Below are 14,871 nucleotides of genomic sequence, written 5' to 3'. Positions count from 1 at the left end.
TTTACTTGATAGACCTTTCACTAAGAAGTGTTTATTTTGCCATCTGAAAATAATAACATGATCACCTAACATAAGTGGAAAATGTTTAAAGGCATGGGGCATGGGTCATTATTGTTTATTCCAAAAGTACCCTTAACACTTGTTCATACCAAAAATAAAATTGACCAAATAGAGCCAAATAGAGCGATTGCTTGGGCAAATTAAAATGGTATTTTTATTTTTATTTTCTTTTGATTAAATTTATTCAAATGGACATTAGGGTCAAAACTATCACTTTTCATGATCATCAAATGAAAGATCAATTAAGTAAATTGATTGCAAATTATAGGGTGTTTTGGCAAAGTATAAACTATAGGATCAAAGTTCAAAGTATCAGAAATGCTAAGTGTATCGGAAAGGAAATTTTAAGAAACATATCTAGATATGCATACATATTGGAGAAAAATTAAGATACCCATAGATACGCATGGAAACACTATAAATACTTTAATAAATCATAAAAATTCATAAAAATACTAAATATAAGACCTCAATTAGTTACATATACATTAAATTAATATTTTATTAGTTTTATGAAGTAATACATTGTAGTAAATTATAATTTCATTAAAAAAATCTATGCTTAACTATAATTTATAAATTAAAATTCTTAAGTTTGTTGGGATGGGAAAAACCCAACTCTCCTATCTAACCATAAAGCATGCATTGGCACAACTTCTAAGTAAAAACATAATTAATAATTATTTATTATTTAAATTTTATTTATTTATTTATTTATTTTAAAATTTTATAAAAATTAAATAAATATAATACAACATATTCAAAAAATAATTATTAAAGAAGAAATTTCAAAGGCTTTGTGGATATGATAGATCAACCATAGAATTATAATATATTCAATCATTGTGATCAAATGATAAAATTTAATTAATTATTATTTACTTTTAATTCTAAAAGTATAAAAATAAAAAAAATATATATTAAAGAAAAAAATTCAATTTCTCTATGGAAATGATAAATCATCCATAGACTTATAATATATTCAATCATTGTGATCAAATGATAAAATATAATTAATAATTAAATCATTTTTAATTCTAAAAATATAAAAATTCAAAAAATATTAAAGAAGAAATTTCAATATCTCTATGGATATGATAGATAAATCCATAGATCTAAAACATATTAAGTCTTTATAGGTAGAGAAAATTTTATATTTTCAAATTTTTTGTTAATTTATATTTTCCCCATATATCTTCATGAAATTTCTATAGATCTACTCATAACACAAAAAAAAAAAAAAAAAGTGATTTTGAATGTGAGAAATGTAGATCAACAAAGACTTAAACATTCAAGAGAAAAAGAAAAAAAGAAATCACAAGATATAATAAAAATTTGAAAAAACTAAGCTACTTTTTCCATATTTTATCAAAATTTGAAATTTCTTAAAAAGCAAACTAACAATTCATGCTTGTTTCTTGCAAATTTTTACATATCTAGTACTCTAGGAATGAGGTTTGGAGTTTTAGAATCATTTGGGGTGAAAAAAATACTTATTTCAGTGTAAAGGTGTAAAACAGGCCATGTTGGGCTAACACAACACGGTCCATGTGTAGCCCGTGGGTCATCTCGGGCCGTGCCTCCCTCCCCTGGGATATTTTGGGGGGAAAGCCCGACACAGCACACAGCTCGAGCTTGAACAGGCCCATGTCATGCCACAGGCCAAGCTGGTACGTAGGCTGAGCCTTAGGCCTAACCGGGCCATGGATCGGGCCAAAGTTATTTCTTTAAAAAAATTAAAAATATATATAACTTGCAATTTTTATTTTATAAGAATTTTGATGTATACAATTGTTTATCTTATTAATATATTATAAACTAATATACTATATATTATTATATAATTATAATTATGATTCATGTTGGGTCATGCCACGTGCTAGGTCGTGCTAGCCCACGAGCCAAGGGCAATACGGCCAACCCAATTTACACCTCTATTTCAAGGGAATGAATCTTGCTTTCCCCCTTTTTTTTCAATTTTTTGCCATATCTTTTTCATTAAGGCTGATACACTATCAATACGCCCCAATACACCCCTAATACAATGAAAAGAAAACAACATCACCTATTTTTCACCATATCTCGTATCAAACTTTTAAAGATACAATACAATACACCCCAAATTGGGTGTCTCGTATCGAAATTTGAAACCTTGTATAGAATAGATTACCAACTGAGGGGTGGTTCAGTTGGTTTGTTAACTGGTTTGCTACATCATAGATGCAGATTCAAATCCTGCAGCCACCGTATTTGGGGAGGGGATTATTAGTGGTGTATCACCAAATAACTTAAAAAAAAAACTATAGGGTAGGTTTATAAGGGTGTTTTAGTAAATGACTCCAAAATCAACCATTAGACCTCAACAGGTAACATGACCAAATGAATCCAGAACATCTTCAAAACCAACTTATTTATCACAAATTCACAACTCTAAAATTACACTTGCTTTACCGAATTCTTTTGCCAAGGCCGTTACAAATATATGTCAATTGTCAAAACACCGAAAGTAATATGGGAACAATACAAGATAATCAGAAGCACATGCATATTGCAGGAAAGGCATGGAGCTAATGCAGTCTGGTCATCTCGATTTATCATGCACTTCAATTATGTCATTGTCCTCCATGCCAAGGCCATCAGGAGTTGCAGTTGGACTTATCTTATCTCCGTCAAAACAGAAAACTAAGCTTCCTATGTCGCGCTTAACTTTTTCAGCATACATTTTGAATATCCTCTCAAACTTCTCATCCTAAAAATAAATAAACTTGTTAGAAAAAAATGCTCTTAGCAACATGATTGTAGAATTATTTCCACTTACAGTTGCTATATAATGAATATACACTGTACAGAATAAATAGAGATGCATTTGCATTAGTGATAAGAAAACTAAGGATACCAAGCAGCCCACAACACACTAGCAATAGCAATGTTGACATAGATTAAATAAAACAGCAGTTAAACTCGGCTTTCTAAATCATCTTGATGATCATAAAGAACCTATCTGCTGTAGTTAAACATTGAACCACCACGGACAACAATCCAAACAATAAAAAAGAAGGCTTAGCTAATTGAGAAATATCACCCAATACAACTTGTGCCAGATCTCAAGTGACTATAGAATGATTGAACTAAAAGATGGCTCCTTTTTTGGTAGAAATTAAAAAAAAAAAAAAAAAAAAACCTAAAAGATGGCTCCATAACTCAAAATGTGGCAGGAAGAATTCCTCAAGAATATGAGAGAAAACTAATAAATAATAGAAAAACACTAAGCAAAAAGAAATAATCAATTCTCTTAAGAAAGCTACTAACTTCAAATCTTAAATTCGATTAACTCAAGCACTTAAAATGCCAACCAAAAAACGCAATTAACAAAAATAAAAAAATGCAGTTTGTCTCAGCAACAACCCAAAAAGATAAAGCACATAGTAGGTCAATACAAAATCAATTAAGCAGTTATTTTTGCTACAATTAATCCTTCAATTTGGGGCTTATGGATATATGTTTTGATCTGCCATAGGAGTGTGAGATAGCCAAAAATAACAAGTACACGGGATGCTGCTAAAAATCATTTAAGCAGTTGTTTCGCCACAATTAATTCTATATATGATTTCAGGCTTACAGATGTAATTTTCAATGTCTTGCATGACTAGAATTGATTCCTCCATGCTGCACTGATCCTCAACCCTCATGCATGTCAAATTGTCAACCACATCAAGTACAAGCCCATACTTATGGAGAAATATTTATTTCATTCTGTTTAGACATCTAACATGGATAGGAAAAGAACCACTTGTTAAGCAGTTCCTGTTCATAATTGGCTTTATCAATTCAGCAGATTAGAAATACATGTGATGAAAAATAGCTCAAAAGAATAATGCACATGCATTTATTTCTGTGAAAGACCAAAATGTCAAGCCGATGAAAAATGGCAATACATGCATAACTATATTGTTCATGCATGATGTTTGAAGTCACAAGGTTTCTCTAGTCAACATGCATCTTGGGCCTATAAAATACAAAATAATAATGTTAATCATATTGTTAAGGACAATAAACTAAAGAAAATATCAACAATATTAAGAATAATAAGCAATGCAACCTACAGGCAACAGCATTATTGAGGATAAAACCTAAACAACATAAAGGTAACACTGAAAGGAAAAGATAATCCATGATTGAGTAGAAACTTTTACCATGAATACACGAAATTGTTTGACCCCTTCCTTGTCCTGGATAGAAATGACAACCTTAGCTCTTTCATCAAGAGGCTTAGATGGTCGACTTTCCTGAGAATTTAACAAAGATTGCATCGAACTACTAACTTCTCTTTTGGCTGATTCTTCAACAGCTCGTAACACATCTTCAGCTGACTGAGCAAATGACGCCAACTCCTGTTTCTTTAACCTGTATACTCTAATGTTAAATGGTTTGTAGTGCATCAAAACCAAATAAACAGATCAAATTTTAACCACCCTTTATTGGGGCACCATGAGGGACATGAACTCTCTCCAACCCATTTTAGTGACCAATCAGAAGGCTAGCTTCATGGGGCATTTGAAGTTCAGCTTTGCTGGCAAATCAAATAAAATTTACATGTTTAACAGTTTGGGTATATGGTTCTCCATATTAAACGGGTGTTTGAACAAAGCAACGATGTTTTTCATCTCTCCATTTACCATTTCCCGTCCATGAATAAGACAACAAGTATGGTCTTTAGAGAAGGGGAATGTCCCACTACTCCAACACACACACAGAAAGAAGAAGCAAAAGTTTAAGATTGAAGGTATAAAAGAAAAAAAGGGAACAAACAAAAGAAAGCAAAAAATAAGGGAAAAGTTACATAAATGATGAAGCCTATTAAAGCAGAGTTTAGTGAATAGGCTCCCAGTATGTATTCCTGCCAATGATATGAGGTATAAATGCATGAAACAAATAAATCATTTATTATTTTGGGTATCCTAGGAATTAGGAATGAACTATTATGCATGCATTTCTTTACAAGTAACAGTTCTTCAGAATTCATTTATGAATAGGTAAAAGCTCACTTCTCATGAATGGGGAAATGATTTCTGATACAACACATCTCATGGCTAAATTCCTTACTAATATGTCTCACACTTTGTCACAAAAAATAAAAATAAAAAAATAATATTTGCAGAAAAGGATTTAGCCATAATATTCAAATCAAAACCCCTGGGGTTCATTATTCAAATTATAAATCATATGATTTTGACAACATAAGTAATTACATTGAGTTGCTTTGAATGGCTTGAAATACTGGCAAACCAATGCATTCATCAACCTCTCTGTCCAGCAAAGGTCTTATGAACTTCGGACACCAAACCAACTGATCCCCCCTTCTTCCATAACAGTGACTAATAGTAACATCAATCTCAGCCAACCTGTACAGCCTTGGACATAGCTCACTCAGCTTGCCAACCGCATACCAATCACCCTCCCAAAACCTAATTCTTGCTCCCTCCCTTGCAGAGAATCTTGTTAAACTTCTGAACTCTTGATTGAACTTCATAACCCCTTTCCAAAAACACTCACCCCATAGGATGATCTCACCTCCCCTGATTCCCACCGAAACCTAACCACCCCATATTTTCCAGCCACCACTCTCATCCATAATGACTTTTCCTCCCTCCCTAAACCAAATATCCATAGCCGTTTTCCAGTCAAGGCCCTATTGAACACCCTCACCCTTAAAGCCCAACCTCCCTTCTCCTTTGATCAGCACACTTTTACCCATTTTACCAAGTGAAGCTTCTTACCCCCACCCACACCTTCCCATAAGAAATCCCTTTGAAACTTCTCCACTCTTTCAGCTACTTTTGATGGTATCTTTAATAACGACATATAATAAGTTGGTACACTTGAGAGTACACTCTTAATTAGACTTATTCTCCCCCCTCCCAAAAAAAAACAAGGAAAGGTATTTTGCTTTCCACCCATCTAAATCTCTTTTCAATCCTCTCCAAAATCAATCTCCATAAAATATCTGAGTTTGAGCCTCCCCCAATCGGCTTCCCCAAATAAGTGAAAGGAAGTTCCCCAATTCTGTATTCAAAAGCCTCTGCACACTCCAACATAACTTTGCTTTCAACTTCCCCAATTCCAATCACCACACTCTTGGACAGATTCACCTTCAACCCTGTTAGCAACTCAAAATTTCCTAGAATTGCTCTCAAATTCAGAACCTGTTCAACTTAGGCATCCAGAAAAATTAAGGTATCATCTGCATACTGCAGATGGGAAATACATGGCCCATCTCTGTTCACCTTCAATCCTTCATTCAAACCCAACTGACCACTATTCTCCAGCAATAAATTCAGTATGTCCATGACCAGCACAAAGAGCATAGGAGAAACTGGATCCCCTTGCCTAAGGTCTCTTGATGCATGAAAGAACTCCAAGGACACGCCATTTATAAGAATTGAGAATGAGACTGTGGACATGCATGCAAATATCCAGCTTCTCCGCTTCTCTCCAAACCCCATTAATCACTGAATCTCTTCTACAAAACCCTGTTCCACATCAAGGTTTTAAAAGGCTAAAGGCTTAGTTGAGGCATAATGGCCCAAAAAAGGTGGGGCTTAAGGTGATGCAAGGCATAAGCCTCAAAGCTTAAGAATAAAATTAATTAAAGTTTATAAATTGATAAAAATAACATACAATATAACAAATTAGAATGATAGAAGGTATAAATATCCATAAAGTAGAAGCTTCTAAGAAATAATTTTCAGTGTTTAAGTATTAAATAAAATAAAAAACTAGTTAGCTAACAATTATAAACATTCTACATTTCATATTTCAAAATGCAAAGTTCTCAAATAATTCAAATGGCCAATTTAGAAGAAAGGAAACATATGAAGAATCATCAATAGAAATAGGATATTAGATTTATGGTCATTCAATAGTTTAGAAGAAAGAAAACAGCTTAGTTAATTTGATCTATGCAAAAAAAAAATCAATAAAAAGAAAACAAATCCATTAAGAAAAGAAATGAGAAAAATAACAAACTTGGGATGTTAGATTTAGAATAATAAGAAAAAAATCTCACTTGATATATCCAAAAGAAACTAAGAACTTGATTAACCTTTTTTGCATTGAACTCTCCTGAAATACTAAGAGAAACTAATACAGCTTGTTTTTTTCCCATTGGTTTTTTATTTTTACTCTTTTTATTTATTTTGCCCATGATTATTTAAGTGCTTCTTCCATATATTTTGAACTATATGGATGCATAAAATATATATATATATATATATATATATATATATATATATATTGCATTAAATAACTAAATAATCTTTGATACTTAAGGCTTAAGCCTAGAGGCAAAATCTATGCACCTTGCCTCTAGGCTTAAGACTTAAGCCTTTCAAAACAATGTTCCACATGGTCATAAGCCTTCTCAATTTCAATCTTACAAACCAAACTCGCCCTTCCACCCCTTAATTTAGAATCTATGCATTTATTTTCCGGTAAAACTCCATCCAAAATCTGTCTACCATCCTCGAAGGCCATCTGTGATTCACCCATCACCTCATGAAGCACTTGTCTGAGTCTCTTGGATAACGCCTTGGCAAACGACTTATATGGACTGCTGACTAAGCTTATTGGCAACTCTTCTTCCAGCAGGCTTTGATGAAGGAAAAATTAAATCCATATAGAAAGAGAGCCTTATCCCCATTTATATCTTTCAATGCTTCAACAATTTCCCCCACCTCGAACTCCTCAATCCAATTTACTAAAAGTTCACTTAACTTCTTGGGAGCCATCTCCCCTAAAGACATATAGCTTCAAACTCTCGAAGTGTATAAGCTCTTGTAATACCCCACCACCTTCTCCTGTATTTCATTCCAAGATTCCACCATTTTCTCTCCCACTTGGATTCTTGAAATGAAGTTCCTTCTTCTCTTTGCCTTAGCATAGGCATGAAAAAAGGCAATGTTTTAGTCACCTGCTTTCAGCCATATCATTCTTGATTTTTGTCCCCAGCTCTCCTCTTCTCTATGAATTAGCTTCTTCAACCCGGATTCCGACCCTTCTCTTTCCATCTTTCCCTCCCTTGTAACAACTCCCTCCTCCACCATCCTATCCAAATTTCAAATGGGCCATCTTTTGAAGGATCTCCTTCTTTTTCCCCACATTCCCGAAAACATTTTGTTCCATATCTTAACCTCCTCCCTCAACATCTGCAGTTTCCTAATCAACATGAAACCTATTGAGCCTTCTACTTGCAATCCACCCCATTTCTCTTCCACAGTTCCACCCATTCAGAAAATTTCAATGATCCAACCACATTTTCAAACTCGAAAGGCTTTGGACCAGCAATCACCACAAATTGTCTAGGCACAATTGGCTTATGATCTGTCATGAACAGTGACAATGCTTCCTGGATTACTTGCTCTAACATGCTCCTCCCAACCTCCTGGAAACAAAAACTTGTCCAACTTCCTTCATATAGGTGGGCAATGCCCATTTGTCCAGGTGAATCTACACCCACTCAATGGAGGATCAATCAGACCATGCCTTCTAATGAAGTCTCCAAATCTTCTCATCCCCAAACTTTCTCTCACATCCCTTCCCCCCTTCCATTTCCCCCTCAACATTCTATGTTAAAATCGCCATCACACACCAAGGGCTCCTCACTCCTGTCTTGCCCCCTCCATTCCAGTTCCTTCCGAAATTCCCCCATTAACCCTTCTCCATTTGGCCCATACACATTTGTAAGTCTCCATCTCCACTCCCCTTCCACCATTTGAAAGAAAATCGAAATTGAATGCACCTACCTTCTCTCCAATCTTCCTGAGAACCCTTGGATCCCAGATAATCACTAAGCCACCCAATAGACCCAAAACCTTCACCTCCACCCATTCCTCATTATTAGATACCCAAATTTCATTCTTCAATCTTAAATCAAAAGTCTCCAACTTTGTCTCTTGCAACATCACCATGCCTGGGTTATGTTTTGTCAGAACATTCCACACTGAAACACTTCTTCTTTCTTCTCTTAGGCCCCTAGCATTCCACGACACCAGCTTCATCTTCTGACTCTACCTCCACCCCCCTTCCCTTTTTCCTTTCTAATGTCCCAACTCTACTCCTAGTCAAGTATCCCTTCTTCCTTCCCCTACTATTTTTCTTTTATTGTATTCTTCCCTCTGTTTCTCTCAAACTACACAATCACTTTTCTCACTACCCCTTCCCCCAAAAAGAAGAGTCCAAGTTATTTCCCTTCCACCCATCTAACAACCAAGATGTCTATGTCAACCTTTCCCCTCTCTTCACAAATCTCCCTGTGCCTCTTCCAAGTTCAGCCCCCAATCAACTCTTCTCCACCCCTAAAACTCTCTTCCCCCTTCTTTAGCTTATCCTTCTATCCTCCTATTATAGGCTTTGTTGTGCTCCTCTTTTGATTTTTTCCTCTTCAAACAAGCTCCCCTTTAAACCACATCTCCTGACCCAGGCAATGCAAAGGCTGAAGAGTCAAATTTGGAATTTTCTGAAATTTTCTGTATATTTGTATATTTGGATAGTATGGGTATTTTCGACATTTTAACTAGTCCTATGAGGGTCTAACATCTTGTTCCTCTAGTTTAGTAGGGTTTGTCTTTCAATTTCCAGTTTATGTGCATTAGTAGATAGAAAGTTATTGTGTTTCTTCATGCACAAGACAAGGAGTGGAATTTTTTGTAATTATGGTGAACTGTGAACAGTATTCCGGGCCACACAAGGCACTCTATAAATAGATGTATTCTCTTCCTTTTGAAGCTAATGAATGAATGAATGAATGAATGAATGAGGATTTCTTAAGAGCTCCCATGCTGTATGGAGTGATTCCTACAAACCCTAGAGTGATTGATTCTTGGAGTGATTCATTTCTGTCTTCTGATAGTTTGTTCCAGCCCTACTGCATTAAAACCCCAAGATTTCCATCGGCCTTCCTATGAACATTGCTAACAAGCCGAGACATTTCCTCTATTGACTTCTACTGCAATTGAATTTTGCAAAAGTTGCCAAATGGATTGACCTGAGACCAGTGATTTAAAAAGCGCGCCTAGGCGCACAGGTGGCACATTTGGGGTATGTGCCTTGCCCAGGTCCTAGGTGCACACCTGGTGCGCCCAAGTCCGAGAACCCCCTATTTGCTAATGTTGTTCATTCATTCATTGCAATAAAATATCTTCTTAAAAGGCAATGAAAGTTATAAAATCATTATTTTTTATGTGAGAAATAAGAATTTCAGACCCTAACATAAACTTGTTTGGGCTTGCCTCGAGGGGTGTGGTACAAAGGCAACTCATAGAATCAAGAGTGCAATATGTTTTACATCACATTAGCTACTTGAAGAAATGCAATTAAGGAAAAAAAGAGATTGTGGGTTTTACGTGCTTGAAAATGCTTTATATGTCTGCTTTTATTTTTAAATTTTCATTTGAATATGCTTTACATGTTATGTTTATGTATTTTAATTTTAGATAATAGGTTTTTTAAAACATTTATTTTAAAACTTAAGTTTATATTTTTTTATTAACATTACGTTTAATATTTTTTGCATTTTTTTTAAGTTTTTGGCATTTTTTTGAATTTTCTGACTTTTTCTATTTTTTAGCTTTATTTTGTAATTTTGCGCCTCGCCTTGCACCTTGAGCCTCAGGCGCAAATTGGCCCTTGTGCTTTTTTTGCGCCTTGTGCTTTTAAAACACTGCCTATGACTAATCATCAAGGAGAGAAATTGCTGACTTCAAAAGGTCTTCCAATTTCTCTGGAAGGAAAGAAATTGCAGTGTGGATTGGAGTGCTAGGTATACCACTAAATGGTTGGAGCATCTTGACATTTGAAGAAATAGACAAATGTTGTGGTAGACTGCTAAAGTTTGATCACAGGAATAGAACGTGGGAGAAGCTAAAACAAAACATTTTTTATCAAAAAATCCAGCAATTTCTTTACTTCCAAAGAGCCCACAAGATGGCAGATCAAAAAATCCTCCAAAGCAACTTGCCCCTAGCATTCAAACCCTCACAAGTCCACCCTTGCAGAAGCTGAAGTACTGATTCAGGTATGTGGGAACAAACACCAAAGCAAGACCAAGCCATTTCCCACAACTGATGAGAAAAACTAGAGTAGATAAAGAGGTGACTAGAGGATTCAAGGACCTCATTGCAAAAAGGGCACAAGATACTAGGAAGATGCAACCCCCTTCCGAGCAGCTGATCTGATGTTAGGCATTTACTAAGAGCTACAGTCCAAACCAAGAAAGCAAGTTTCAAGGGAGAATGGGAATTCCAAATCAAAACCCAAGGGAAATCACTATCCTCTCTAAACACAAGGTTGTGGTAGAAGGGCTGAGATGAAAACTTACCTGTAGACTCCCAAGACCATATTCTTTCATCATCAGAATGAAGGTTAGGCTTTATACTTAAATGAGGCTTAACATCTCAGTCAGTGAACCGGTTTCCCAATCATTGGGGTGATACTTTACCCAAAAATTTTTATCATATATCAATAACATCCTCGGATTTTAGCTGTTTTAAGCTTGGAATCTTTTCCACATTCCACTTTCAGCACCTATTTCAGCAGTTATCAAACACCACCTAACAACTGTCAATTAGATTAAATGAAGTAGGTCTTTTTTGCAAGCCGAACCTTTTTTTGGATGAACCTTTTTGTATATTCCCGATGTATAAGCTCTCATTGTATATGGGCTGATGTATTTTGACTTCACTCTTAATACAATTCAAAAACTTACCTTCTTCAAAAAAATTAAATGAGGTAGGATCTACAACAGGCTTAGAAGGATAATATCATAATTTTTTCCAATTTAAGCTAAACAAATCAAGAATTTGACCTTGAAAAAGAATGTAACTCTCCTTAGAAATGATGTTCTTGATCAAAACATAGTAAACCATTGGCAAAACTAGAACATTTTGTCTGCAATACCTTGGTTTTGATAGGTTGGTTGAGTATTTGTTAAATTTGGAATACGCTTGACTTTGATGTAGTTGAAATTGTTCAAATCAATAACATGATTCCCAAGGGTATTATAAAGCTGAAGGAGGGTTACCCATTGAAGATAGGTAAAAGCAACAGACCTTCTAGTTGGAACTTACCATGTTCAACACCTATCTTAATTCTATGCTGTATGGGTGTCTTTTACCACATCTTGCTTTGTATAGCATTTCCACCATTGGCATTTTCCCTATAGTGAAATTCTAGTGATCAAACAATCTAAGAAGAAAAGGAATGAGGAATTATACTTGCCCAGCCTGGTTATTTTTGCAGTTTACAACACTAACAGTCTCTAAGAGAGAAGAATCTGATGAACGAGGAGTATAGGATTGGGTTTCCAACTTTTTTTTGATAATCGAATGAAATTTATTAGTCAGCAAAGATAAATAGTACAAGGACCCCACGGAGAGGCACAAGATGCAACCTCTCCAAGCTAATTAAGTACAGCTTTCCAGCTTACTAGAACAAGTTACAATGTAGCACAAAAAAGACTTCCCTGGAAACCCCCTGTTTGGCCAAAGAATCAGCCAGGGTATTAGCCAATCTGCTTACCCATTTAACCTCAACTCTCATATTACTGGTTAACCACTTTACTTTTGTTATGAGGTCTTTGTAGCCCCAAATGGCAGCATCCAGTTTTAGAAGCCACCCTGTTACCACCTGAGAATCCCCTTCAACTAAGAGATGTTCCACCCCAAGCTGCTGTACAGCAGCTAGTATTTCTGCCCTTGTAGAGTCCCCCACTCCCACCGGTCCTGAGAATTGGGTTTCCAACTTTCTGTTACTTCTTTTCTAGTTCAGTTTGATTCTGATTGCTTGTTCATTGACTTTGGTCCAAGTTATAGCTTATTACTTTGGTTTAGTGGCGTCTAACTTCTAGCAAAACCCAATACTTAAGGATTAAGGACTAAACAAAAGTGGATTTTATTCAAAGTTCATGAACAAGTTGGATATTTAAAAAGTATATAAGCTTACATGCATTGGACTTCCTGAACCAGATCTAGAGTCAAGAAATTCCACATATAGAACCTACAGGCTACAATAGATCTGACAAGTGACAACATCTACAGCCAACGACTGCAACCAAAAGCATGCAACATGGCACAAACAGAACCAGTTAGCTTCTGGAGGCTAGATAGGCCCGGTAACTACTAAACTTGTATTTTCTCATTTAAAAGCAGCAAGCATACCTCAGTAGGAGCACTAGCCAGGGAATCATGATTGACAATGAAACAAATTCTTGATTTGCATAACGGATTGTTTAAGGCTGCATTGCTTTTTCTCTTTAAAAATAATAGAGTTAATTTCATATTCTTACTACTTTTTTTCAGTGATGGTTAAATAATTAAAGTGTAATAATTTCCAAATGAGCTATACCGAATCACAAAATACGATAGTAACCAAATTTGAAGTATTATCAACTCAAGATTACATATTTACGATTAGGAAGCACATGAGAAACAAACTACATTGAAAAAAAAAAGGAAAAATGAATTATATACCTCAACTCTTTTATGGTTGAATCGGGTTCGATTTTCAGTGCAGCATTCGAAATCTTAGGTGGAGGAGGGAGCCAATCCTCTTCGTTTTCTTCAAAATCAGTGACATTTACAACTTTGCCGCTTTTACCCGCCTCTTCAACCTAATAAGCATAGAAGAAAACCCCAAAACCAGAGGGGGAAATCCGTATTCAAATTCAAATATGACGAACTTCAAAAGAAAAAGAAAAAGAAAAAGTTAAGTTGACACTTACTATGGAAGTGCTACTACTTTTACGTTTCCGAGAGGGAGTTGGGGGCGAATCGAGGCAGTCGTCGGCTGAAAAGAGGGAAAAAAAAGAAATGAAAGTGAACCCAATTCAGCAGTATTGAAAACTTCAAAACATCTATGGAGAACTAACCATCATCAATCCATATGACATCTTTCGGCTGAACGCGGCTGTAATCGAAAAGCGGTTCCAATTCTTCGGTGGATTCTTCCTGAACAAAAATGAGAGTAACAGAGAAAGAGTTCTTAAAAGAAACCCTAAAGATGGTAAAAATAATGAGCTCGGCATGGTTGATGGATCAAGAAAGTTCACCATGTACAGAGTGTGAAGATTCCACTATATTCTTTAAGAATCAAGACGTATGATGATTTTAGGAAGAAGAGTTGGACAGTCCAAGCTCAGATAGTTGAAATTTTAGAGAGAATTCAGAAATTCAAGTATCGCGCGCCGAAGCGAAGGCAGGGGTTTGTTGTTTGTTGTTTGTTAATTTGTTTTCTCCAGTAAAACGGACCAAGATCAATAGGCCCGGTTCTCCATTAAATGGGCCATATCGGCCCAATGAACTTCAAGGATTGGGCTACGTCCCAAATGGGCTGCTCATTGATTGTTTGATTATAAATGAAAAGAATAACTGGATTTTAAATGAAAAGATTCAGTTCAGGTACATCATCAGCGTTGCTGTCAGGCTGTGCATCCAATGTTTGATTTGTTTCATTTCCTTCTTTCCCTGCATTTTCGTCACCATCACCAATTTTGATTTTCTTCACCATGTCTAAGCCCTTTCTTGAGTGATCCGGTTCAGATGACGGTTCGCTCTCAACTCGGTCCCTTTTCCGGCTCACTTGTTCCGGGTCCTTGTTTTGGTTCATCATTTCATAATCTGGTTCATTTCCACTCGTCACTGCCACATCCATCAGTATTGTCCTCCTGCTCCGTATTATTTGCCGGATAATGCATGACATACTCCTCCTGCCCGGTCAACTCCATGTTCTCCATTTGATCTCCATTTAATCCAAGCTGCT

The 14,871-nt window shown here is 35.7% G+C and overlaps 1 protein-coding gene across 1 annotated transcript; it reads right to left on the bottom strand.

Annotated features, from left to right (window-relative positions):
* Nucleotides 1-2,440: 2,440 nt before the first annotated feature.
* LOC148854935 (Ubiquitin-like superfamily protein) lies at nucleotides 2,441-14,435 on the bottom strand. Its single transcript, XM_088981872.1, has 6 exons — nucleotides 14,162-14,435; nucleotides 13,982-14,060; nucleotides 13,835-13,899; nucleotides 13,584-13,723; nucleotides 4,254-4,464; nucleotides 2,441-2,809 (listed from the first exon to the last, which is right to left on the bottom strand). Exons 1-6 carry the CDS (start codon nucleotides 14,162-14,164, stop codon nucleotides 2,642-2,644), a joined length of 666 nt encoding a protein of 221 aa, XP_088837998.1. The 5' UTR covers nucleotides 14,165-14,435; the 3' UTR covers nucleotides 2,441-2,641.
* Nucleotides 14,436-14,871: the final 436 nt, after the last annotated feature.

This window comes from Nelumbo lutea, chromosome 4 (genome assembly GCF_056320005.1).
Source record: "Nelumbo lutea isolate HS-2025 chromosome 4, American lotus-T2T, whole genome shotgun sequence".
Classification (NCBI taxonomy): domain Eukaryota; kingdom Viridiplantae; phylum Streptophyta; class Magnoliopsida; order Proteales; family Nelumbonaceae; genus Nelumbo; species Nelumbo lutea.
This window is presented reverse-complemented; position numbering and strand designations above follow the sequence as displayed.